General features: G+C 41.2%; 1 protein-coding gene across 1 annotated transcript in view; it reads left to right on the top strand.

Annotated features, from left to right (window-relative positions):
* The window catches only part of TMEM11 (transmembrane protein 11), an 81,488-nt gene extending 66,307 nt beyond the window's left edge, over positions 1 to 15,181 (top strand). Inside the window, exon 2 of the mRNA XM_086940862.1 lies at positions 14,317 to 15,181. Coding sequence (XP_086796988.1) covers positions 14,317 to 14,833 — 517 coding nt within the window. The 3' untranslated portion in view covers positions 14,834 to 15,181. The remainder of the gene's footprint in view (positions 1 to 14,316) is intronic.
* The last annotated feature ends 10,356 nt before the right edge of the window (positions 15,182 to 25,537 follow it).

Raw genomic sequence — 25,537 nt, 5'->3', positions numbered from 1 at the left:
TCCAGAACAAGGAGTAAATGATGACACGTGCAAGTTTGAAATATTTATTTCTAATGCAGTGTTCTCAAGCACAGTATCTTAGCTAATACAAGCAAACATATTATAAGGAACAAGGTTAGCAGCATAGGTACTATTACATAAAATACAAAGGGTGAAAGCATGTTAAAATGCTAATGGAAAAAGTTCTAAATAGAACCTCAGTTTACCCTCCCTTGCTAGTATATTATATTATATCTACAGATGGTCTCTTTGGGTTTAGAAGGGCGGGCCCATACCTCTGCTCTTAGCAGAAATGGATCACATCTTCTCCTGCACCAACACTCTGCATGCGAATATTCATCAAGTGTGTGTGTTCATGCTCTGTGCAGTACATTGTTAATCGCGCCTAAAACCCAGAGATTTGGCCACAGCTGCATATGTGTTATGTCTAGACCGTGCACTGCTGAAACCGAACAACAAGCGCTATGTTGAAATAACCTTGGAGGCCTCGGCACTCACTGTACAGACATAGCTTACCAAGCAAGGCTGATATTATAAGCAAACATATTATTCTTGTGTGAAGCAAAATATTCTACTAGGCGAACAGCTTCAATAACAAAATGTGTCGTGTACAGAGGCTGCAGGAAAGGAAAATGGCGTTTAAACTTCTAATAAGCTCATGCTAACATAACACAGTGTGAAGGCAAAACCTATCTACATGACACCCTCCCTTTGATCCGAGCACGGATAGGACAAGTATAGGGGCAAATTTAGGAATGCAGAGTTCAAGATCGACAGTCCGAACACAAGCCTCCAATTTTGTACCTCAAGAGAAGAGATAAAAATAAACAAAATTCTGAAAAGAAAAAAAATCTAGCCTCTGGACATTAATAAAGTCAATAAGTTAGGTCTAAAAAAAAAATGTGTGAAAAAACAAATATGATTATCCAATGAAAGGTGTCGATCAAGGAAGCCGCACTGCAAGCACATCTCATCCTAATAATGAATATGCAAAATATGCAGCAACAGCCTCCAACAGGAAGTCACTGTTCTCATCCGAAAACAATTCGGCCATCCAATTTAACAAAGGGAAAGGACATACATGTTCATCAATTACCGGAGCCTCTAGCATCATCAGAGGACAACTCAGTGGGTTTTCGAGGAAACTGTGAGCCAAGAAATGTTGCGCCGCTGCGAACACATTCCTACGCCCCAGTATTCCATGCATCACTGCAAAGGCCATAATCCCTCCATCAGAACAAAGCAATTCATGAGCAACTAAGGGGCTCATAAATTGATTATAATCCACATCGGGAGACACCGTATTGCAGAGACACAAATCCAGGGCCCATTCGAAGTCGCAACTCAAACAATGAAAGACAGGCTGGACGCATGTAAAGTAGGAAAATCGAAACGATAATCCATTAGCTGCACTCAATGTAGCAAGAGGCAGCGCTCCATATTACTCAAACATCCGGGCGCGAAGCAGCCCCAGCCGAGACAGCTCGTCTTGTAACACAGGATGTGCATCCATTTGGAAACCAACAAAACAGCAATAGCACGCCAGCAGCAAGAGCCAGTAATAAGGGAAATCCATTGAACAGGCTGGAAAAAATAGAATGGAAGAAAGCTGGAAAGACCCCGAGAATAGTTTGAAAGGAAGTCACCAGGCCACTGCTTACAACTTTAAAAAAGTGAGCCAGCCCCTATGTGGGGGATGTATTGAAGATTGTGTCAATTAATTCACCGAAATGCAAGGGCAAATCAGTATTTAATAAGGCATGCACCTCTGTGCGGGCGTTAGCCGCGTGAAGGACAAATGTTTCACGAACAGATGTGAGGGCAACTTCTTTTTGGGACAATACAGCTCTTATGCGACTCATCTTATTAAACTCTGCTTTCAAAGTCGGAATCTTAGGCCAGATGGAAACATCAAGGTTCCCATGCGGGGTGGATACATTACATTCTTGCAGCAAACCACACGCTCACTGACGGTAACGACATAAACAATCCCTTTTATTAACCCACAGCAATCTTCCTTGTTCAAAAATAAATGACTCCCATTTGCCAGTAATGTGAATGTGGAAACTATTGCAGGCACGGTGGTACTTTTCAAAATACAGGCTAAATTTTGCTTGTTCTGATTGCAGGAGCCATGTAATTCGATATGTCTACGCATTAATGAATGATCAGTGCATTCTTCACCATTCAAATAAACTTCTTTTCCCTCCCTAAGGCATCTATATGTAATTGGAAGCGACCAAGCTTCAAGGAGATAAGAACTTCCAAGAGGCTCGTATCTACCAATAGCAAAGTACTTCATACAGCCCTTAAACTCGAACAGTAAGCGCTGCTTGTCAGTCAAATTAAACGAGGCAAACAATGATGTATTCATGTAATGCCATGGCACTTTTCCGGCTTTAAGGGTCTGCAATGTCCATGCAAACTGCATAATAGAACGCAATTGATTTTGACCGTGGTACAAAACAGACACTTCATCTTGCACAATATCTACAACAGATGACACAATATTATCAAACGTGTAGATGCGGGAAGAGAGCGTGTTTATGCTATTATCTACAACTGCTAGCACTTTTTCTAAATTAGCTTGATCAATAGCTCTAAGGCAGGTAGCCGGCTTAATCTTGGATGTTTTCCAGAATTCGTTATAAACAACATATATCCCTCTTTTAGATCTACCTTTAGCCTGGCCTTTTATAAAATCGTTCAGATCAACATCATCAGTCATTTTAGATAAATGCAGTTTAACTGACGCCAAGGTAGAATGTCTGAGCCAATTCTGACATAATTTGCCTACATAATAGGTAGTCACAGAATGGCCATTCTCAAAACTGCGATCTACCCTGGACCACAACACCAGAAACAGGATATTTGAAGTTACAGTTTAGCTGTGATGTTAGCAGGAGTGAATTTTAATTTCAACACTTGTTAGCACTTTCGCACATTATTATGAAAACAAGGGTTTTTAAGGTGTTTGGTTCAAAAGCATATGACTCAAATGATGTTATTTTGACTATTACCAACTCTGAGCCTTATTATGAAATTGAAATGTACATGTAATTTTACTACAAATATATATATTTTCCCAAATTGGTATTTAGACGATGATATACATTGGGCGATTTTATAAACTATACTTGAATGTATTTTACATGTATATTGTTGCTAAGGACGCAGAGTATGTCTTCCAGCTTCATGATTGAGTCAGTCACGTGTTTGAATAGTTTTTACATGCACTGTCACTTTAAAAGGCACTCATGAGTTTGCACTAACTGTCGAGTGAACAAGTGGCTGAGGCTGCGAAACGCGCCTTGACGTTACTGGAATAAAGAACTTTTGAAGCACATACTTTGGGTCCGTGTCCGGATTGCGGCAGGCGGCGCTCCATAGCAAGTTAGCGCTGGTCAAAGTTTGGAACTGTTGAGATATATATATATTTTACAGCAACCTGATGTTTTTTTAATTAATGGAGGAAGAACACAGCAATGCCACTATGGCAAGAATTTAAAGACTTCTATAACCAGCATGCACTTAAGAATACGCTCGGATGGGTGGGACTAGTTAATAAAACGCGCAGGTGCGAGATAATCCATGAAGCTGTACTTCACCGCAAGCCGAGCCAGAGAACAAGGAAATGAATTCCGAAACGCGTATGGCAAGAACGGCGGAATATGTATGCTGCGAAGCCTTGACTGACTGTGAAAGCTGCTTGTCTCAATATAAAGGTGAAATCTTATACATCGCGTGTTGCGCTTCCAACTGTCGAGCAACAAGTTTCCAACTGGCGTTTCCAACTGTCGATCCACGGGACTATATATAGTCCCGTGGATCTAGGCAAAGTAACAGTATTTTCTTATTCCTTTGTGGTGAGAAAACCACGTCCTCAAAGTTAGAAAGGTAATTGCCAAAGTATTCTTTCCACTCCTCCCATTACATTGAGGTTTCTCCCCGTCACCATAAATGGTTGAGGGGATGGTAGATTTAATGTAGACCTATTTTCTGGTTACTAATACCATTTAACCAATCCTGGAATTTACTGTTCAGATATATAACAATATACTATGAATAAAGCTGCATTGTCTATTTGGTGACTATTACCTTGACTGTATGTGAAAATATGAGTATAAAATGCAGGTGTCTATCTGCTGAAACATAAAGCTCCTTCCTCAGCATTGACTTCCTCCCCTTTCCTTGCTGACAACACAGCCAAAATTCCAATGGCTCCTAACTCATTCCCAAGTATTTTGCTGGAACTACAGTAAAAATGGTTGACAATATATGTAACCACGTCACCCAACCAGTTGAGAACATCTTTGCAGCCGTACACCAGGCTTTTTATACATTTCCAGTGCTTTGTTGTGATCCAAGGCAAAATGGCAGCTAGTGTGATGACATTACACACTGAGTGCATCTTGTCAGCCAGTCCCAGGGTGCGAGTTCAATGTCACTCCTTCCACGTCTTCTTGAGTACATTCATCAATGTTGATACACCCATACAATCCTGCACATTCTTTCATTGGGACTTGGATTCCAGCATACAAAGGTGGAACAGTCCGGCTCTCGGTGAGAAAAACCTGCTTAAGGAGCTTGGCGTTCACCTTGGGACTAGTAGACTAATGACAGGTGCAAAAATTAAATAGATGCACTGCTTAACAGCCCCACTCACTCTCCTAATTTCTGGCTGATTCTCACTGAATATCCTTGTGGAAAAGTATCTTAAAACAGATACATCCCCTAAAATATCCAATTGATGTGTATTGCAGTGTCCTTGAAATTTCTATTATGTCTTTATGCTGTTATGGTTATTCACAACTTATGTGTATCCTGGGCTTGAGTTTTCGTCTCTAAATCTGTTAAGCTAGCTGATCTTCTCCATATGCTATGGTTGTGCTATTGAAAAAACACAAGGGAACCCAATATGCAGTTGGTCAGGGACCTCGGGTACGTTACTATTTCTAAAGACAGTGGTCCCTAGACGTTTAGTATAATGTAATTCAATATAGACTCAATCAGTGCTATTTTTTCTGTCCAGCCGGACAGGTTTTTAATATGGAATAGATAAATAACATAAAATAAAGAAAAATTACAAGTGGGACACAACCTGCGTCCAACTGACGCAGACGAACAAAACAACATGGAGGAAAGGGTTCAGGCAAAAGGAACGTGTCTGCATATACGGTTGAGAATAGACCAAACAAAATAATGTGGGAACACCATTACATATTAAACATCACAGTATAATATATGTATATGGTGTACTTTCTGTTGACGGCGTTTCGATCCCTTAATTAATAGGATCATCTTCAGGACATTAAAGATAGCATGCCTGTATACATATAGCAATGATTGCCGTATGGCAAATAATGACGGGGCGCAATTGGTTTTCCTGTCAGTGCAAAGTGTGGGCCAAGGAGGGCGAGCGTGCCGCAGTTGTGGTCACTCGGACGAATATGAAAGAACTTGCCAAGAACCCGGAAGTCCGGGGGGTTCAGGCACGATGGCAATTGCCGTGGGTGGGCAAGTGTTGTGTAACTGAGCTCCGGAACTGCTGGATCCTGATTCAATATAATGCATAAATCCAAACGGAGCCGCAGTCGTGGTCTCCGATTGTAGGAAGTCCGAATGAATCTCTGCTTCCTGTCATTAGTGCGTGGTCCCGGCGGCGAACAACCTGGGTGATATCCGATGCTGTGCCCAGGGCTTACTGAATTTTGGAGTAAGATAATCACGAGCATTAGCTCGGCGACAGGCCTACCTATGCGGGAAACAGTTGGCAGCTGCCTAGTGGGTATGGCCTGTCGCTCAAGCACAGAGTACAATTACGCTTCATTGCCCAAGGACTGCTAATAGCGAAACGCTGTATAACTAGGAGGTGGAGGTCTGCCAGGTCCCTAACTGAATACACTTGGCACGGATAAGTGGTGAGGTGGAGGGGCGCGGAAAGCGCGGCCAGAAGGCGAGGAAGCCCGGGGAGTACGTAGAAGGCCAATCTCACTGGAATGGGACCTAATAATGGAAGCATTTAAATCACTTGAGCCTACACCTGTCTCCTCAGTCCAAGAGGAGTAGTTATAAACAATATACTAGTGTCTGCCCACACAAAGCAGAACTACCCAAAGCATAGCACTGTTGCGCATTAATACCATGTATGGGCTGCCCTCACAAGAGATACTGGGGCCAATATAACAGACTTGTATGACAATGACATGTATTGGGGTGGGTCCAGTTGGGGGTGGGAGAGTTGGGAGCGGTGGGTAGGGTAGTTAAGTACGTGTTCGAAATAATGTTAACAAACTTGCATATGTATCTAGCCAACCTGCTGCAATTACAGTCGAATTTTACTTCAGTGAATAATATGCTGCAAGATCGTTTTACTTAAGCTAATCAAAGTCTGGACCAAAGTTGAAATGCAATTGTACTACATACCACTGCAATATATAATTTATGGATTTGTGTTTGCATAAGATATTATTGTATAATTTGCAAAACCTGAAAAACCCAATAAAAAGTGTTTTTTAAAAAACTGTTCAGCTGAAAACACGTCAGAAAGGTAGCGTTTTCCCAGTCCTTATTCCTTTACTTTAGCCCTCGGCAACACACATCAAAACCACCAGCCTGGAGGTTCTACCACATCTGTTTCCAGGCATTCTAACGCCCGGAAAACCGACAAAGGAGTGTAAGCGTGCTCATGATTCCACAAGCACACTACACTGTACAACCTTAGTTAGCTAGGGCAGCTTTGAAGAAGTTGCTGACTTTGTATTGGTGCCATCTTGCTAAATGATCATTTTTTCAGGTCCAGTGCAGAAGTTTGTTTGAGAGGCATTAAGTAGTGAAAAAGGAGACCAGAGATTTGCTGCTTAGCTTGATTTATTTTCAGCAAAGTAGACTAGAGAGGACATGAGACACCTCCAACCGCTTACCCAATAATAAAAAATAAGCATAAACATTGGAGAAACTAAGTGATGGTGACACTCGGATTCATGACGATGTGAATATTCCATCAAAGATACAAAAACAATACAGGATATAAGGTTGCTATTCAGGCTGAGCTTATCCCATTTTATTGCTCTAATTAATCTTGCTCTTTTGAGGAGGTTTTTTGATTGGAACATTTTTGATGTAACCAGTCTCAGGTTAGATTTGGTTGCCAGTTTATTCTGGAAAAATATAGGAAACTGTGTTCTCTGGGCCAGGGAGTGGCATGGTGATTAGAATGTTTTAAAGTGCTTTGCAGGAGAAATGAAAATGTTTGATTCACTTGAAGCGGTATAGAAGAAAAGTTAGGAAGTGCATTTTTTCTCATGTGCTACTAGAGGCAACCTCTCCGCCAATGGTTTAACTCTTGACTGTACATTGGGCACTCCTTTGGTTCTCAAAAAAGCGAGACTCCAAGTATCATTTGACGAATTATTTAATCATTCATCTGTGTCATCATTCTGTTTCATTTATAACAGTTACGGTCGTATCAATTGATCAAACTTTTTTCACAACATGAGTACATCCGATTGCTCCAATGCATTTCGGGCTGAACATGCCCTTCATCGGAGAGCTTCTGTAATAAAGCGAAAGACATAGCGCTAAGGATGGGCGTCCATCGTGCAATCAAAATAAAGTTAACTAAATAAAGTTATCAAAACGGTGTGCGAGGTCGCGGTGCTGATTTAAATTAACTCGGCTGAAGGAAAGTCCTGTGCGATACGTTTTCCAGTTTAGTGCAGCATGCTAGTGAATCAGTGAAAATATTAGTTATCCGTGGTTGTTTGCCAGAGTGAGGAATAAGGGTCTATGCGCACCTTCTGTGACCGTTAGCGTAGAGTGTGCTTTAGCGTAGGGTAAACTATAGCTGCGGATTTCCAGTGCGAGTGAGCTACGTAACGTGCAGTGAGTTTAATGGTAAAACTAAGCCGGTGATTTGTTAATATAGTAGAACTTGCTAGATGTAACAAAACTTACTCGATGTGTTGTGTTCGGCAGCTACGGTCGGCGGTGTCGCGATCTCAGTGCGGAAGTGAGATGCAGGAAGTGCTGTGTGTTAGTAGATTTAGTGAACGTAAACAACGGACTAAGACACGCATTAAGAGGGGTGCGGCCATCTTGGATAAGAAAGAATTGTGACTATGTTAAAGAGCAAAATATGCTAAAATATAAAGCAAAACACAATCTCATCTTGCGGGAACAATGTCAAGAATTTAAGCATTTAAATAAAGCATGAAAATTCTAAACGGTCATTGAGGCCCATGGGTTTCATGGCCTGCATGCGGTAAATCCAAGCCATCTCTCTCTGGAGTAGGTGCTTATTATTGTCCATGCCCTCGATCTTCTGCACCTGTTCTAAGATCAAAAACTTCAGTTGGGACACGTTATGTCGATTTTCATTAAAATGTGTTGCTACATTAGATTTGGGGTTCTTTAGTCTGATGTTAGATTTATGCTCGTTGATGCGAGTCTTTATTTTTCTCTCTGTTTTTCCAATGTCAACATCAGACTAAAGAACCCCAAATCTAATGTAGCAACACATTTGAATGAAAATCGACATAACGTGTCCCAACTGAAGTTTTTGATCTTAGAACAAGTGCAGAAGATCGAGGGCATGGACAAAAATAAGCACCTACTCCAGAGAGAGATGGCTTGGTTTCGCCTGCAGGCCATGAAACCCATGGGCCTCAATGACCGTTTAGAATTTTCATGCTTTATTTAAATGCTTAACTTCTTGACATTGTTCCCGCAAGATGCGATTGTGTTTTGTTTTATATTTTAGCATATTTTGCTCTTTAACATAGTCACAATTCTTTCTTATCCAAGATGGCCGCACCCCTCTTAATGCGTGTCTTAGTCCGTTGTTTACGTTCACTAAATCTACTAACACACAGCACTTCCTGCATCTCACTTCCGCACTGAGATCGCGACACCGCCGACCGTAGCTGCCGAACACAACACATCGAGTAAGTTTTGTTACATCTAGCAAGTTCTACTATATTAACAAATCACCGGCTTAGTTTTACCATTAAACTCACTGCACGTTACGTAGCTCACTCGCACTGGAAACCCGCAGCTATAGTTTACCCTACGCTAAAGCACACTCTACGCTAACGGTCACAGAAGGTGCGCATAGACCCTTGTTCCTCACTCTGGCAAACAACCACGGATAACTAATATTTTCACTGATTCCATAGCATGCTGCACTAAACTGGAAAACGTATCGCACAGGACTTTCCTTCAGCCGAGTTAATTTAAATCAGCACCGCGACCTCGCACACCGTTTTGATAACTTTATTTAGTTAACTTTATTTTGATTGCACGATGGACGCCCATCCTTAGGGCTATGTCTTTCGCTTTATTACAGAAGCTCCCCGATGAAGGGCATGTTCCGCCCGAAATGCATTGGAGCAATCGGATGTTCTCATGTTGTGAAAAAAGTTTGATCAATTGATACGACCGGAACTGTTATAAATGAAACAGAATGATGACACAGATGAATGATTAAATAATTCGTCAAATGATACTTGGAGTCTCGCTTTTTTGAGAACCAAAGGAGTGCCCAATGTACAGGGATGACACCATGGTCCCATGGTGACACACTATTTATATTTGTTGGATAGACGTGCCTAGGACGGACACGTTGCCTGGTGGAGCACCCAACTGATTTTAAAATTTTAATTTAAAAGAACTAAATACACACCAAAACAGCTGTGCGCTACCTATCCTGAACATTATTAACTCTTGACTGCCCATCAAGGAGAAAGTAATGTGAGCTCTGGATGGCTGTTTCCAGCTGTTGTATTTGTAGCTGAGATGCCTGGAAACGTAACAGCAGGGAAACAATATGTGATAAACTACTGGTGCACTAAGGGACTGTGGGGATAGATTATGTTGTCTACATTTGGCTACAGCTATGGACGATTTCCATCACATAGTAGAACATTCTCCGAGTGCGCTTTATTGCAGACTGTCTATAATATAAGTTGATTGCTTCTTATGTATGTTTGTGTTTGTATGAGATTAAAAGAGACTATATTCAGTGTGTTTAAGTTTCATGTATTTTAAATGCGCCTAGCTGAATTCAGTGGTGAGCTACGGTATTGAAAGAGCGGAGTCAAGAAAGAGTGACTGTTTAAAAAAAAAACTGTCATGTTACAGAGCATTTTGATAATTGTAATAAGTAGTGTTAGTATTGATCGTTGTAAGGAAGTATTTGAATAAGTGAATTTACTTTGTAAAGTATCTGGAGCAGTGACTCCCCCAGCCCACTTCCCTCCCCAAAAAGGGGTAGTGTGGTATCCTGGCACTGGAAGCTTCGCTATTCAAACACTTGCTGCTGTTGTTGCTGGAACAGCTTTTTCCTTTCTTTCAACAGATCAGTGTCAGCACTGAACAGAAACTGCTAATAACCAATCGCATCTGCAACGTATTCAGTATATGACAGAGGAGGAGCATTGGAAGCCTTGATCCATAAGTAACGAAGAGTAGTGTACATATTACATTGAAACTCAATCCATTCCTTTCACCCTTTAAATAAATTTGGATTATTTGAGAACATCTTGCTAAATAGGTTTAAGCATGTTTATTCATAGAATTAGCAAATGTTTTTGATTTATTTTAATCCTCTTCCTTTACTGTTTAATTTTTTTTAACCAATGTCGGGTTTTCTGTAAACCCAAAACTGAATCATTTTTACTCTATTTTCTAGATACATATTTGACCTGGACTGTTGTTAAAAACAAATTTGACAGACTTGGTGTGGAACGAGTGAGTTGTTAATTTCATACTGTATTGTAGGTTGCCTTTGCATACTACCTACAGACGGACATACAAAACTCTAACATTGTAATCTGACAATTCTCCTCTCCTTTGAGTCAATACTTGGTTGAAGGAACTTTTACACTGTCAGTGCTATGCAATAGGCCGCTCTGCCAACTTTGCAATATTGAACCATTCTTCCTTACTCAGGTGTTCAAGCTCTTGCTGATGCCTACAGGATAGCTGGACAACCATGATACTGTCATGTCACACATTTTTCATTTTGAGATTTGGGCTCAGTTTGGGCCGCTTGAGATATTTATCTGCTTATTTATTAGGCAAAACTATTTCCGTCAGGTCGCAGCTATGGTGCTACATGCAGATATTTTCTATGTTCTATCTGCATATTTATTTCTCTAATGTATCTTTACTTTAGTTTTTAGAAATCTAGCCATCCCTCCTGACACTTGTATATCCTGCCTCATGCAGGTCATATGCCCCCTATATTCCTTTTATATTGCTGTTCCCAGCTAACTTTTGGCATACCACAAACTGCCAAATACTAATTACTCTGTCATGCCAATCTGTTAGGGCATCATTACTTACTTTACACACTTTTATACTAGTATCATATGTCAAACACAGTATCAAACCGTCCTAATGCAGTATCACATACTGGGTAGACCTTTGTAAAGAAATCATCCGTAAATATCTAGCAAACGCTATACTCTAAACTATAGCAGCTTTTTAACATCTCTTTAGTCAACACATGGTTGATTGTTGCATTTGGATTTCAACATTCTTTCTGGAACCTTTTGGATGATCTTTGTGCTATATAAAACCAGAAATAAAATAATCATTCTGAAAGGTGAGTTTCCACTTTTTTGCATATGGCCCATTTCCTCAATGACTTTTCTATACTTCGGTCATTTCATATTCCCATCTCTAGTGTTGCAGAGAAATCCAAGTTTTAATATTGTATCGTGTTTTTGTATATGGTTTATGCTTTTACGGCAAATATACCAAATAAAGTTGATCTTGACATCCAATTTAATTGAAAATGCTGTTTTGAGTTTGTTTACACCTAACAGCATCATTTTTATTTACATTAAAATGTCCCTCTTTAGTTTTGTTACACCACAAAATGTTTGCCACATGGTGCAGAAACACCGGAGTGTTTTGTGCATACTTCAAAAAGGATTCGAGGTGGTCTGCCTCAACAGTGGCCTACATCTTTCCAAAGTTCCAAAAAGTAACAAAAGGGTTTCGGTCTCTGGCCACATGCGTATATTTAAATTAAAAAAAGTAAAATTTGCTTGTCAAACTGAAAATTGCTAAAGAACAAGGTCAGTGTGTGCGACAGTAACAATCTTGAGCTCTGGCAGGGAAGATCACAAAATGTGTGAGGGCAGACTTTTTCAGCTTTCAATAACACGGAATTTGGCTCTTTAGAAAAGTATTGTGACATCGGGGCAGTTGATTATCCATGAACTACACAGGCCTGCTTAACAAAAAGAAAGTAAATGATTTATGTTTTCGTGCAGTTGAAGATTTTCCCCTGTTTTCTATTCTCCATTGTTCCTAGTTTTACTTCTGGAAAGCTGAACCCAAGAGTTGTATTCCATGAGTATCTGTGAGAATGTTGGGTTATTCTTCCTAGGGGCTCCAATGCCTGCTAGGTGTAGTTCTCTGTAGCAGAGAAAGTCCGGACATGGTTTACTGGCGTACTAGTGGGAATGTTTGGTGACTTCCCAGGGGTTCTTATTCCCCGCCTAGCGGAGATGTCCGCATGGGGGAATGGGTTTTCCCACACAAACACACTTTTTTTCTGTGGGGAAAACGTTTCTTGGGGAGAAAGCCGTTCCCTTACTCCCCCCACCATATCTGATCCATTCCACTTCCCATCCTGGAAGCAGAGTTACTCTAGCCGTTGGCTGGAGTGAATGTAGATGTTCCAGGGTGGAAAGGCATCCGAGAGTAGTATTGGAATGCTCCAAAACGTGAATTTGGACAAAACATACCTTGGAAACGCCCATTTCCCACCCCTTGAGTAGGATTTAAAGTGCAGATTTCTTTACAACTGTAGTGGAGAAAACCAAACTTGTAAATGCATTAATGCCCTAAAGGAATCAGTTTGTGTATTCTAAACAAGCATCTGCAATGCAATAGCTAAAATCCTGGTGTGTGTATATATTTAATATTAAAGGTGATTAGCCCTGTTTGTGCACTAATGCAAAGATCCTTAACAATGCCCTCACGTCCTGTTTTTAAACAAACTCATCCAATATTCCTAAGCAAAACTCCGGTGGAACCTTCCAGTTGCTTCTGCTTCTTTGTTTGTTTGTTCTTTTTTTTTCTTGATAAAGCTATTTCAGCAGAGAATATGCTCACTATACTCGATCATACACAACCATACCACTTGTTTATGACTTTCACATACACATTGAAAAATCTGGTTGTGGCCTAAGGGCCAAAGTTGCTGACTTTGGTTCTAGGAAACCAGGCTCGAAACCCGATGTTGACTCGACATCCTTTGATTTTGGGCAAATCCCTTACTCTTCTGTGCTTATAATAAAATTAATCTCTTTATGTACTGTTATCTGTTGCTAATTTGAAGAGGTCCAAATCCCTTGGACCGTTTTCGAGACTTGTAAAACTGTGAAATATATATGGATTCTAAAATGCACCACTGGGATTTGTTTTAACACAAATGTGAATGAGTCCTTACCCCAAACTTAATTGAAAAAGTTTTTTTTTTCAAATTTACTTAACCCCTTCGACCCTGATGACGAGCTGGGCTCGTCATGGCGTAGCCTCCTCGCACGCTGATGACGAGCCCAGCTCATCACGTAAAGTGCGTTTCCGCAAAACCCAGCGTGCGAGTGGAATTCCGCTAGAGCGCATGGTGTTAAATCACTGGTATCAACACCAAGATTTTTCAGAAGCCTTGTGATTTTAGTGAGCTGATGGCACATGTTAGCATGCCACTCAGAGAAGTGTTCCAGCTCAAGACTACAGTGCAGTTCACCAACTGGCTCTCTTATGGAATATCTTGGCCAGAGTCTGTCAAAGTGCTTGGTCAAAGTTGTGACGTTTTCAAACTGTTATTACGTTAAAAAATCCCCCCATCCCGTGTCCATTAAGGCGAGGGGGGTCGCAAAGGTTTGTTGTCCTAGAAATTGGGTTGTGGTGCTAAAGAATTTGTGAAGCACTATGCTAGACAGTTTAGCATGTTGTGCACTTCCATTTTGGTCAGTTGTATGCCTTCAAGAGTTATACTTGTTTGCTTTTTAACTGCTTTAAGATAGAGCTAAACTGGTGCTGTTGAGATACATTAAAGGACAGCAGCATATACAGGTAGAGAGCAGTTAAAAAAAAAAACCTCAACGAAAGGGGTTACTAAATTTTGTAAAGACGTGTGGGGATAAGACGATAACAATTCGGAATAGGGCTAAAGACTGGTTTTAAGAGCGTTTGTAATGGCACAAATATTGAGTGGGTGATGCTTCATGACCTATGTTTCTGATTACAAGCTTTCTTCCTCATCCAAATAAAATGTCTTCTATCTTTCACTAGGGTTGCCCTGTCCTCCACGGAGTGCTACATTGTCCATGAGATCTACAATGGGGACAATGCACAGGACCAGTTTGAATACGAGTTGGAACAGGCCCTCGAAGCCCAGTACAAATATATAGTGATAGAGCCCACGCGTATTGGCGATGAGACGGCCCGCTGGATCACTGTGGGAAACTGCTTGCACAAGACCGCTGTTCTTTCAGCTACTGCCTGCCTCTTCATTCCACTGGCACTTCCATCTGATTACTCTCATTATGTCTCGCTGCCCGCTGGCATGCTAAGCGTTGCCTGCTCTGCTCTCTATGGCATCTCATGGCAGTTTGACCCGTGCTGCAAGTACCAAGTAGAGTATGATGCCTACAAACTTTCTCGGTTGCCCTTGCACACACTCACCTCCTCCACTCCTGTTGTGCTGGTGAGGAAGGATGACGTGCACAGAAAGAGACTGCATAACACGATAGCACTTGCCGCTCTGCTCTACTGCGCAAAGAAGATGTATGAACTTTATGCTGTATGATTTCTGCAGAAGAGCAAAGAGTTTATCAAAAGACCAGTGTGAACCAATGGTAACACTTTTTCCTGAAGGATTGAGAAGTTTGGTTAAAATATATTTGGTATTTTTAAAAGAAAATTCACGTTAGAGACACTGAAGTTTTTTTCAGTTCATCGTTAACACTTCAGTTGTGGATCTGCAGTGATCTCCGTACTAAGCAGTGAACGTTTTACTCTGAAATGGATTGTTAGCAGGAAAAATGTTTTAGAAAAGGTATTTTTTTTGTTAAAACATTTAAATATGATATTCATTGTACCATACAGAATCAGCCAGAAGTCATCATGAACATTAAAAAATGAAGTTAAAGACAAATGGTTTCTGTTTTTTTTCTTCTTTTTTCTCTTCACCCTTTTTAGGTCGAGCTTACCAGACAGCATGTCTGCCTGCCTGCCTGCCTGCTAAATAGATATTGTGCTCTTACCAAGAGCATGGAGTGGTTTGCAGCCCTCTCATTGCTTAACATTGGTTGGCTTTGCTGTCACTTATTTGTCTGCTTCCTGTTCTATGGCTTGCTTTATCCATCATGTGTCTGCCCATCTCCTAGAGAATATTAATCCAATTTACTTGTGTCCTTCCACTGCTTACTTTTTAGGAACAATTTTTTTTTCTTTTTCTTAAGCACTCTGAGGTTGCGTGTGTCTTCTAGCTGACTAACTAGTCTGTTTCTCTTCTGCTCTGTTGCTCTATTGTCTGTGCTTTTCCCTACTCCACTCCATGATACTCTCATGTGCTTGTCACCCCGTTGTTGCTTTCTCAATAGTGTGCTTCTCGCGTTCTCACACTCCATGTTGCTCTCCCGTCCCCGTTTGTTTTTCCCTGCCCCACCCACCCGTGTTTCTTTTCATTAGAAACCTCTTGTTGCCAATGTGGCTTCCACCCATGTTGCATCACCTCCATAATAAAAATAAATAAAAATGATGAAAAAAAGCTGCATTGGGATTATTTTTATTTCCTTGTCCAACTCTGGATAGTAAGTAAAAAATACGGTCATTTTGCAGGCCTGTTTAATGCACAGATCTACAAAATAACGTTGGCTTCTTTTATTCTTTATCTGTGATACACAACGTCCCTGAAGTCCGCTGGAAAAGCCAATAGGTCCAGAGGCGTGAGATCTATTAGCTGTGTAATACTTATCATTTGGGTTGGCTAGCCATTTCCTGTATACTACAAAATGTAATTTATAATTCTTTCCACATTTGCCAAATATAAACCTGACCGTTCTTTTTGATATTTCTGATACAACTGTAGTAAAATTTAAATGGTCTTTCCTGGGAATTTCAGAATGTGAATGGAATTCTTTATCTTGATTTGTTTTAAAATCTTCATTTTTACCCAAGTGCAATTGTACTTCCCATATGCATGTGCCCTGTGGCACACCCACTCTTTAAACCTTTCTTTTATTTATTTATTTTTTTAAATATTTTTATTATTGGCAAATTCAAAACATAAAACATAAATATACAGGATAAGCAACATGAAATGATGTGGTATACATGGATTACGAGGTACATACACAGATATATATAAACAAAGCTCTACCACAGGGAAAGATATAACTATTAAGAGAAAGAGTACTGAAAAGAAACAGAAAATAAAATCAGAATCAATCAGAGGCCCTGTATCTGGTTTCCCCTTTCTTCATTATACCACCTGGTAATAGGTTCCCAAATCTGTGTTCCTATTGCTCTCATTTTTCTACCTCTTGTGGCGTATATTGAGATTTCTTGTTTATAGATAGCTATAAAACGGCTAAGCCACATATTAAAGGTAGGGGGCTCTGTATCTTTCCACCTAGCTGCTAGAATTATCCGTAACACGGCGTATCCCAGAAATAGTACCGCCTGTTCTTCTCTATTGTGTTTCAAAGAGTCATCATGACCCAATAGGAGCAATGTTATAGAATCATGTATTCGGTGCCCAAAAATTTGGGCCCAAAATTCCCACATCATAGTTTTGATTGTAACCAATGTAGGGCATTCAGCAAACATGTGTAGGAGATTTGCGAGTGGTTGTTTGCATCTGGGACAGTTATCATCAATCCTAAGCCCCCATGCAAACAATTTAGCTGGCGTATAATATAAATTATAAATGATTCTATAATATTGAGCCTTTAAGTTAGAGGCTATAAAATATCTTGTTGAGAGGGCTAATGAGAGATCTAGATCTACATTTGGATTAGCTAATTTTAAGGCCCAAGATTGTTCCGTGCGCTCTAAATCATCAGGGGTATTGGCCAAAAGTAACTGATATAGGACCCCGATTCTGGTAGATTTTTTCCCTATAATGTCAAATAATGGGATATTATCTGGTAGAATTTTTGGTTTGGTATTATAGATACTAGCTGATATTTGATAAAATTTTAGAAAATCGTTCGCGGGGACATTATATCTCGCTTGAAAGAGCTCAAAAGAAAGTGGGAGATTATTACCAAAGAAATCTCCGATTGTTTTAATACCTAGGAGTTCCCACCTCTGGGATCTACTATCATTAGGGATATTAGGAAAAATTTTACATTGCCATAAAGGTGTATATTTTGTATATGTAGGAAGCCCTAGATGTTTGCCAATAGCTTTCCAGACTGAAAGAGCATCTAAAACAGTCTTTAATTTAATTTTTTTGTAATAAGATGTTTCAACCTGCCTTAGAAAAAGTCCCTTATGTTTTTTGCCTAGACTGAGCTCATATATTGATGGTATATAAGGAATTATAAAGGTTGGGCCTCCTGGTTTAGCGGTCAAAAGAGGATCCATATATTGCAATAATGATGCCCAAAAATATAATCTTAAATTTGGTAAGGCTAAGCCGCCTCTACTTTGAGGGAGTGCTAGAAGGGGGAGGGCCCGCCTTATTTTTCCGTAACTCCACATAAACTTTGCTATGAGGGAGTCTATAGTCTTTATAGAGTGCTCTGCAGGTAACAGGGGGATTGCTCTAAACATATATAGAACACGCGGGAATACGTTCATTTTAACGTAGTTGGCCCTACCTATAATAGAGAGGTGTAGACTGTCTACCCTTCTTAGATCGCTTTTAATTTTATCAATAAGGGGAAAATCATTAATATCGCTGATGTTACTTATCTCTGCCGAAAGTACTACACCTAAATAAGTGGCCTGTTTAACCCTGAGAGTGCTTTCGTATTGAGTGTTACTAGTGGCTAATACCATAGTCTTATCTCTATTCAAAGAGTACCCTGAGTACTTCCCAAAAGCTTGGGTAATTGTCTCAATTTCATAGACTGCTTCAGACGGTTTAGTGGTTATTACGGCAATGTCATCCGCATATGCCATAACTTTGATGGAAAAGGACCCTGTAAGTACTGGTTGTATGGATGTTGAGGTTAGTAATTTTTGAATAAGGGGATCTATATAGAGTGCAAATAGAACCGGAGAGCATGGGCAACCCTGCCTTGTACCTCTCTGAATCGTAATGACCTCCGACTCATTTCCTGCTATACAGATTTTTGCCGTGGGGTTGGCATAAATGGCTTTAATGGCATTGATAAAAGTATTTCCGAAATTTTTGCTTTCCAGGATGTTCCAGAGAAACTGCCATGATACTCGATCGAATGCCTTTTCGGCATCGAGGAAGATCATCGACATCTCGCCCCCCGTGGCGCCCATGATGTCAAGTAGGGTTATGGCTCTACGAGTATGGTCTGTAGTGCCTTTGCCGGGTATAAGGCCGTGTTGCCACGGGGATACAAGCCGTTCGATGACCCCGCTCAGACGATTTGCAAATATTTTAGCGTATAGCTTTGAGTCGGAGTTGATCAAGGATATAGGCCTATATGAGGAAGGCAGGTGGGGTGGTTTACCCTTCTTATGGAAAATTATTATATTTGTTTGTTTCCAAGACTCAGGGGGAATTGTGTGGTATTGGACTCCAAGAAACAAATCAAACAGAAAGGGAGTTATATGATTACCAAGGATTTTATATAAATCCAATGGAATTTTATCCGGTCCAGCCGCCTTACCATTGGCCATCTCGGCTAATGCAATCTCCACCTCAGTGAACGTAATCTCTCTGTCTAGGTAAATCTTATTTTCTTTATCGATATTTTTATGATTAATATGGTCTGGGAGCCAATTATTTAGGAATGTTGTAATTTCATTATCAGGATGTGAGATATCACTACTATAGAGTTTTTGATAATATTTTTGAAATACTTTAACAATGTCTTTGGGGGTAGTATACTCATTTCCCTCAAATTCTATCTTTTTAATATTACTCAATGATTGCTTTTGTCGTGTGCGTAGTGCTAACTGCTTCCCCACATTTTCCCCTGATTCGTACAGTCTATCCTTATTGGCCTGATAGGTTTCCGCCGCTTTTTGAATTAACGTACTATTAATCTCATTTTTTAAGATCATTATTTTATTTAAGATTTTCCCAGGATCTAAGGTAGGATCGACTTGCCCTCTACGAGACAGATTTAGCTGGGAGGCATGATGGGCCTCAAGATTGGACAACTCCTGCATCATTTCCATATTGGATTGTTTTTCTAGCTTTCGCTTATTAGCAACAAATGAAATGGTCTCTCCTCTCAATGCTGCTTTAAAACAGTCCCATACTATAATACGGGGTGCACTAAACTGGTTACACTCAAAAAAGGACTGGGTCCATGATTTAATATACGCTATGTATTCTGGATTAACCAGTAACCTCCTATCAAAAGTCCCCTGTGTTATAGGTTTAACTAAATTAGCCGTGTCGAAGGTAAAGGTCAGTGCATTGTGGTCAGATAAGGTTTTCGGGGATTTAATTATTTCTATAATATCCTTCTGATTTATACTTGACATAATATAGTCGATTCTAACATATTTGTTGTGGGGGAAAGAGAAATATGTATAGCCATCCACATTTGGCCCCCGGAGTAGACCCCAGACGTCAACCAAGTTGTGACTTTTCATCATCTGATCCAATGCTGTATATACCTTTTGGTTTGCGCCCTTTATAATTTTGAGATAAAAAGTTCCCAGAAGACAACCCTATGTCCATGTTGAAATCTCCACAAAAGACCAGGGAACCTGACCAAGAGGCCAATTCAATTTCGAGCTCTCGAAAAACAGCAGGGTCATCTAAATTTGGACCATAGATTGCACAAATAGTGATATCCAGCTGAAGCGGAATTATGACCCATCTGCCAAGGTTGCTATGGAGGGCCTGAACGGGCAGGAAGCGGCTGAGGACGAGCCGGCTAGAGACCCCCGAAGAAGGGTCACCATAGACCCGAAATGCATTGGGTAAATGGGAGATGATAAATAAAATTGTCCTGGAAACGAAAGAATTCAAATGAATGAGAAAGAAGTAATAAACAGAGATCTTTGAAAATAAGGAAAACTGTATGGATCATTATTATTTTGATATACATGCATACCTGAGGAGAACCAAGTGGCTCATGTGAAAGTGTGCAGCGCGTTACCATTTAGACATTGGGATCCCCCAGTGTCTCACTTTTCGCAACCATCTGCCATGTTTATCAGCTGATTTACGAATTGGGGGGCCTATTATAGGTTTAGCGAAAATGGCTACCCCTCTAGTTTTAGATGTTTGGGATGTAGCTGCCATTAGGTTATAACCAGGTAGTTTAAGTAAGTTCCTGTCAGAATATGCGATATGTGTCTCTTGGAGACATAATATATCAACAGGGTTTTGTTGTATTAATTGAAATAACTGGGCCCTTTTATCTTTATGATTAAGGCCTGCCACATTCCACGTACAAAGACTTATTCTCCCCATGTATTAACTTGAAAGACTAGCCCGATAAACTTAAAACACCCAATCTCCTTAAAATATATAATACGGTTTTGCTTTTCTTTAACATTTCTGTAGCTTTTACTCTTAATACAACGTAGTCTATGACCGAATTTGCCAATTTTTCTTTTTTGGTTTCCCCCCTTCCCTCCCCCCCTCCTCAGCCCCCTCCCCAAGGCCTTCCCCCCCACCTCCCCCGCACTCCACCCTATGAGGCATGAAGACTCTCACTAGAGTCTATAATGATGGAGAGACACCCTGTGACCGTGCCTTATCATTAATTCTGTATACTTCAAATAACACATGTGTAGGCTAGTGAAAGGGTATGTAAAAAAAGGAAACATGCAAAGCTATGAAAGAATAAACATCCTAGAGCCACGCAATACCCAATGAGCCATACGAAGAAAACCATAAATGCTGGGAGAGAAATTCATTATAACGATAATAGATTATGCAGCATATTCTAGTCCTATTCTAAGCGATTTATCCGAAAAACATTAGAGTTGGTGTTAAACTTAGGACTTTGAAATATGCTTATTCTTTAAGATGTGCTTATTCTTTCTAAATTGCGAAACAAAGCCCACCATCCGGGGGCTATACTGTAGTCAAGATAACCGTTGCATTTTAGGGCTCTTAAAGAAAAACCTATTGACTCAAAAAATTAGGTCAGGCTATCTAAAAAAGCCTTCGCTTTGATCTCGGAGGAAAAAAATTTTACCTGACCATTATACAACACCTTGAGTATGGCGGGATTATTCAAATAGACCTTAGCTTTTTTGTCCAAAAAAGGTTTGATTAGCTGAAGGAGACGCCATCTCCGCTCCACAGTTGTGTGGCAGAAGTCCGGCCTGACAAAGTATGAGATGTCGCCTCGGATCCGATGGGCCTCAGGTCTCGCTTTCTCTGCAATGATTTGACGTAGCAAAAAGTTACCAAAGTAGACGAGGATTGCCCTAGGATATTTGCTTTGCGAGTTGGTAGGCCGCAGTGTAGCAGGGGTTCTGTGGACCCGTTGAACTTCCAGTTCCCAGTTCCATGAAGATAGCTCAGGAAAAGTGTCTTTAAAGAGTTGAATCATAAAGACGCGTATATCATCTCCCTCACTTTTTTCGGGTACTCCCAGTACTCGGAGATTGTTGCGACGCATACTATTTTCCATCTGCTCAAGCTTCCATCTTACGTCAGTCATCTCCGCGTCGTGGGCATCGACCTGCTCTTTCACCACAGTTGCTTCCGCCTCAATAACCACAATTCGATCTTCCATGTCCGACATTCTTGCATTGGATGCTGCCACTGTTTTTGAAAGTTTACGTACCACCCCTTGTACCTTTTGTAGAGCTTGTTGTGCTTTCCGACCATCCTTAGACGTTTGCTCTCTGTGTGATGCGATTGCCTGCAACACCGTGTCCATTACCGCAGTTAAGGTTGTGTCTTGTTCCTTTGAAGAAGAAGAAGCTCCATGAGAGCTAGAAGCTAATGCGGGAATGCCTTCCCGATGAGGGCCTGCTGGGATATGGTGACTTCTCTTTTTTTTGATCACTGTGTGTCTTCCGGCTGTGGCTTCTCCCAATAGCTCATCCGCATCGCTGTCTTGAGTGCTGGAACTGGAGCCGGTATGCAGGTCGGATAGAGAATCTAAGTCAGAGTCTAAGTCATGGTGCCACCCTGGGTCCTCACGACCTTCAGAAATAGTGTAAAATTCAAGAGGTTCCAAGTCTGTATCAGACGTGATTCCTGCTCCACCTTCGTAGTCTGGCCCAGGCAATGTTGGCTCTTCAACATTTCCTTCCCCAACTGGTGCAGAGGTGCCTTGAGTTTGAGCAAATGTTTGCGTTGAAGAGGGTGATATTAATTTATCCTCCTCACTGACAGGATTTAGCAATGTCAAGTGTATTTCTCAGCTGTAACACGTATTTTTTCTGGTGCTTGCAGTTGTGGTTGCGCAATAATTATTGTGGCTTTTTCTGCTGTAGCCACCTCTACAATGACACTCCCTGGCGTATCTGCTGTTACAGTTGAGCGCTGCAGCGGTAATGACGGTAATGGTGATGATAGCGGGTCAGCTGTAGCTACGAGAGTAGCTAACTGTGTAGGGCTTACTGAAGAATTTAGATCCGCTGGTAATTCAGACACTGCTGCCACAGACACTGCTGCCGCCGCTGACGAATCCGAGCTGGGGAGCGCTGTTGGAGTTACTGGCGGAGCTGCAATCAGCGTCCCGCTTGTTGCGTGTTGTTTGGAAGGGGAGGGAGCAGCTCCGGCCGGCGTTTTACGAAGCAAGTCTACCACAGAGGGACCCGGCCCTGGAGTGTTAGTGTTCCTCGTAGTTCTCTGTTGCTTTGGGTGGAGTTGGAGCTGGGCTTGTCCCCCATCCGATCCGGCAGCTTCGTCCGTTAATGACCCAGCGCGCCTGGCAGCAAGTTTCTGATCACGAAGCGCTTGTTTGGCTGCACGGGTCTTCGAGGCAGCTGTTACCGCCGCAGCATTTTTCGGAGCCATCAGCGTCTTCGTTTGGGGGTAGTCGATGCCAGAAGCACAACAAGGCTGTTGATGGAGCTGAAGAAAGAGTCTGAGCACCGTGAGGCCGAGTGCTGACGCGATTAAATGAAGTCGTGAGCGTGGCTGCTCAGGTAAGAGCGATGAGTCTCCGGGTGGTTTGAAACAGGCGCCACTCATTATTCATCTTGCAGGGCAAAAAATTATTGCTAGCTTTGTCCTTTACTGCACCAGTTGTTTATCGCATTTCTCACGGTGTCTTCATGGGTATCACGGGATCCTAGCCCCTCCACTAGCCCATTCAGTTGACTCAGGCACAGGAGAGTGTCTCACAGCGGACTAGTGAGCCGCCGCCATCTTGCCTTCCTCTTTAAACCTTTCATGGTGCCTAGAAACCTTAATCAAATCAATCAGATGTGCAATTCAGAAAAAAGAATCCTGCTTGGGCCTCATTGGCCACGGAGCATCCCTCTTAGGATGCACTGGCTCTCACTAGCCCAGGTGCCATGCTTAATCGAGTCGTGCTTCTCAGGTGGCCTCACAAAACTACACAGTCCTTGCTTTGGGCCGCTTTGCCAGAGACCTTTTAATCAGTCTATACGTCTGAAGACTTTCAGTTCTCAATGTAAGCCGTACAGAATTACGTGGGCCGGACTTGGGACAGACTACAAGGAAAACTAGATTAATCTTAAAAAGGACATCCACAGACATTAAAACTAAATACTGAAAATAGAACCCTATGGGTTGTAATGTTCCCAGAGTTAAATTGAAGGTAGACCTTTTTTTGCCTGTGTCCCTACCCAGGACCAGTGGTAATTCTTCAGGACCAATAAGAATGTAATACCTAATCTCCCTAAAGTGAGGCCCGTAAGTTATATTGATGGTGCTCACAAGAATATTCGTGAGTGTCCTAATAAGGAGTATATTCGACATATTTACATTGAGTCAGTGTCCCATATTAGGGACATGTTATTACAACTGCTGGTGGCCAGTCTCCCCACTAGAACAGGCTCCTTGGATTTATGTGGAGAAGAAAGTTCTCCTTCTAAAAGCATTTACTAGCATTGACACTCCCACGGTGCACCTACCATCTACACGGTTCCAAAAGCCTACCAATCTTATCCAGAATGCTTAATCAGGTGGGCTTTGTTATGCTTGTAATTATGTTGTGTGTACAACTGCAAAAGGTGGTCTGATCTGCATTGTGTGTTCCTGATTATAAGATGATTTGGTTAGCTGTGGATGTACACGATTCAACAGCTGATGGAAATGGCAATGTAGTATTATTTTTGAGTTCCCAGAATACAAATCCTTAAAACAAAGACAGACCGTTAGTTTGTGTACACATCTGGATTATTTTCCTTCTAACCATTTCTGCTTTCAAAGCATGTCTTATGTTGTGGCAATGCTCCATTGGCCTTTGGTTGCAGCATTAATTGATCATAAACCTACATTTGGTACATGAGGTCATTCTAAACGTTAAGTAACGGATGTTTCCTTTAATTTCTTCACACCTATCTATTCTGCTATGTCCTGTAAGCTTGCCATCTCTTTACATGAACTGTTTATGGTTGACTGAGCAGCCTATTTGTTGGAATTTCTTCAGAATCCATCTGGAGCATTAAAAAATATTTGGTTTTCATAAAGACCTGGATTTTTCTAGTTCAGTGTTTTTCACATTTGAGTGTTGCTCCATTGACATTACAAGAACTTACCATTTAAGTTTGGTCCTGTAGTCTTAATTCCCATCAAGCTCAATTTGCACTGTTGCATTGAATTGAAGCGTCTCGTCAAAATTTGTCTCTACAAAAGTTACTATTTTGTTTAAGGTTGAGCAAGATGGTGAAACTAAGCTGATGGGAGGAATTCTTTAAACATAAAAATAGATCTTCTGTGGCTAGATATCTAGTATTTGCACACATACACAGTATGCTAAGAGTATGCTGCACAGTGAAACCACTGTTCTTAGAAACACTGGGCTCAAGAATAGTTTTGCAGCGTGAATCTTTTCTAGATTCACAATGCTGTGCATTATTCTGCCATGTAGTGGTTAGGTCCAGAATGGTAGTATTTCTTCTCTTTTTTTTTTTTTTTTTGGTTGGTGGGCGTTGACGTACCACCGTTTGGTGTCCTTCTGTGACGTCAACGTGCTTCCTCCGGAAGCTTCCACCTTTGATCGCCATCTTCAGATTCTTTTTTTCCACCGTTGGGTCTGGATCGATGAAGAAGTAGAGAAGAATCTACAGACATAAAGGAAAATCAAAAGAAACACCAGTAGGACGTTTTTGCGACTTTCAACCCAATACAACCGGAGATTGACGGAGGGTCAAAAAACAGAACATCGGCGACGATCGTAGAATTCTCATGCAGGGGGGCCCCCTGCGCACAGTAATGGACAAGACACCGTTCAAGTTT

Source organism: Lissotriton vulgaris, chromosome 10 (assembly GCF_964263255.1).
Source record: "Lissotriton vulgaris chromosome 10, aLisVul1.2, whole genome shotgun sequence".
Lineage (NCBI taxonomy): Eukaryota > Metazoa > Chordata > Amphibia > Caudata > Salamandridae > Lissotriton > Lissotriton vulgaris.
The sequence above is the reverse complement of the archived record's forward strand: the minus strand, read 5'-3'. Positions and strand labels throughout refer to the sequence as shown.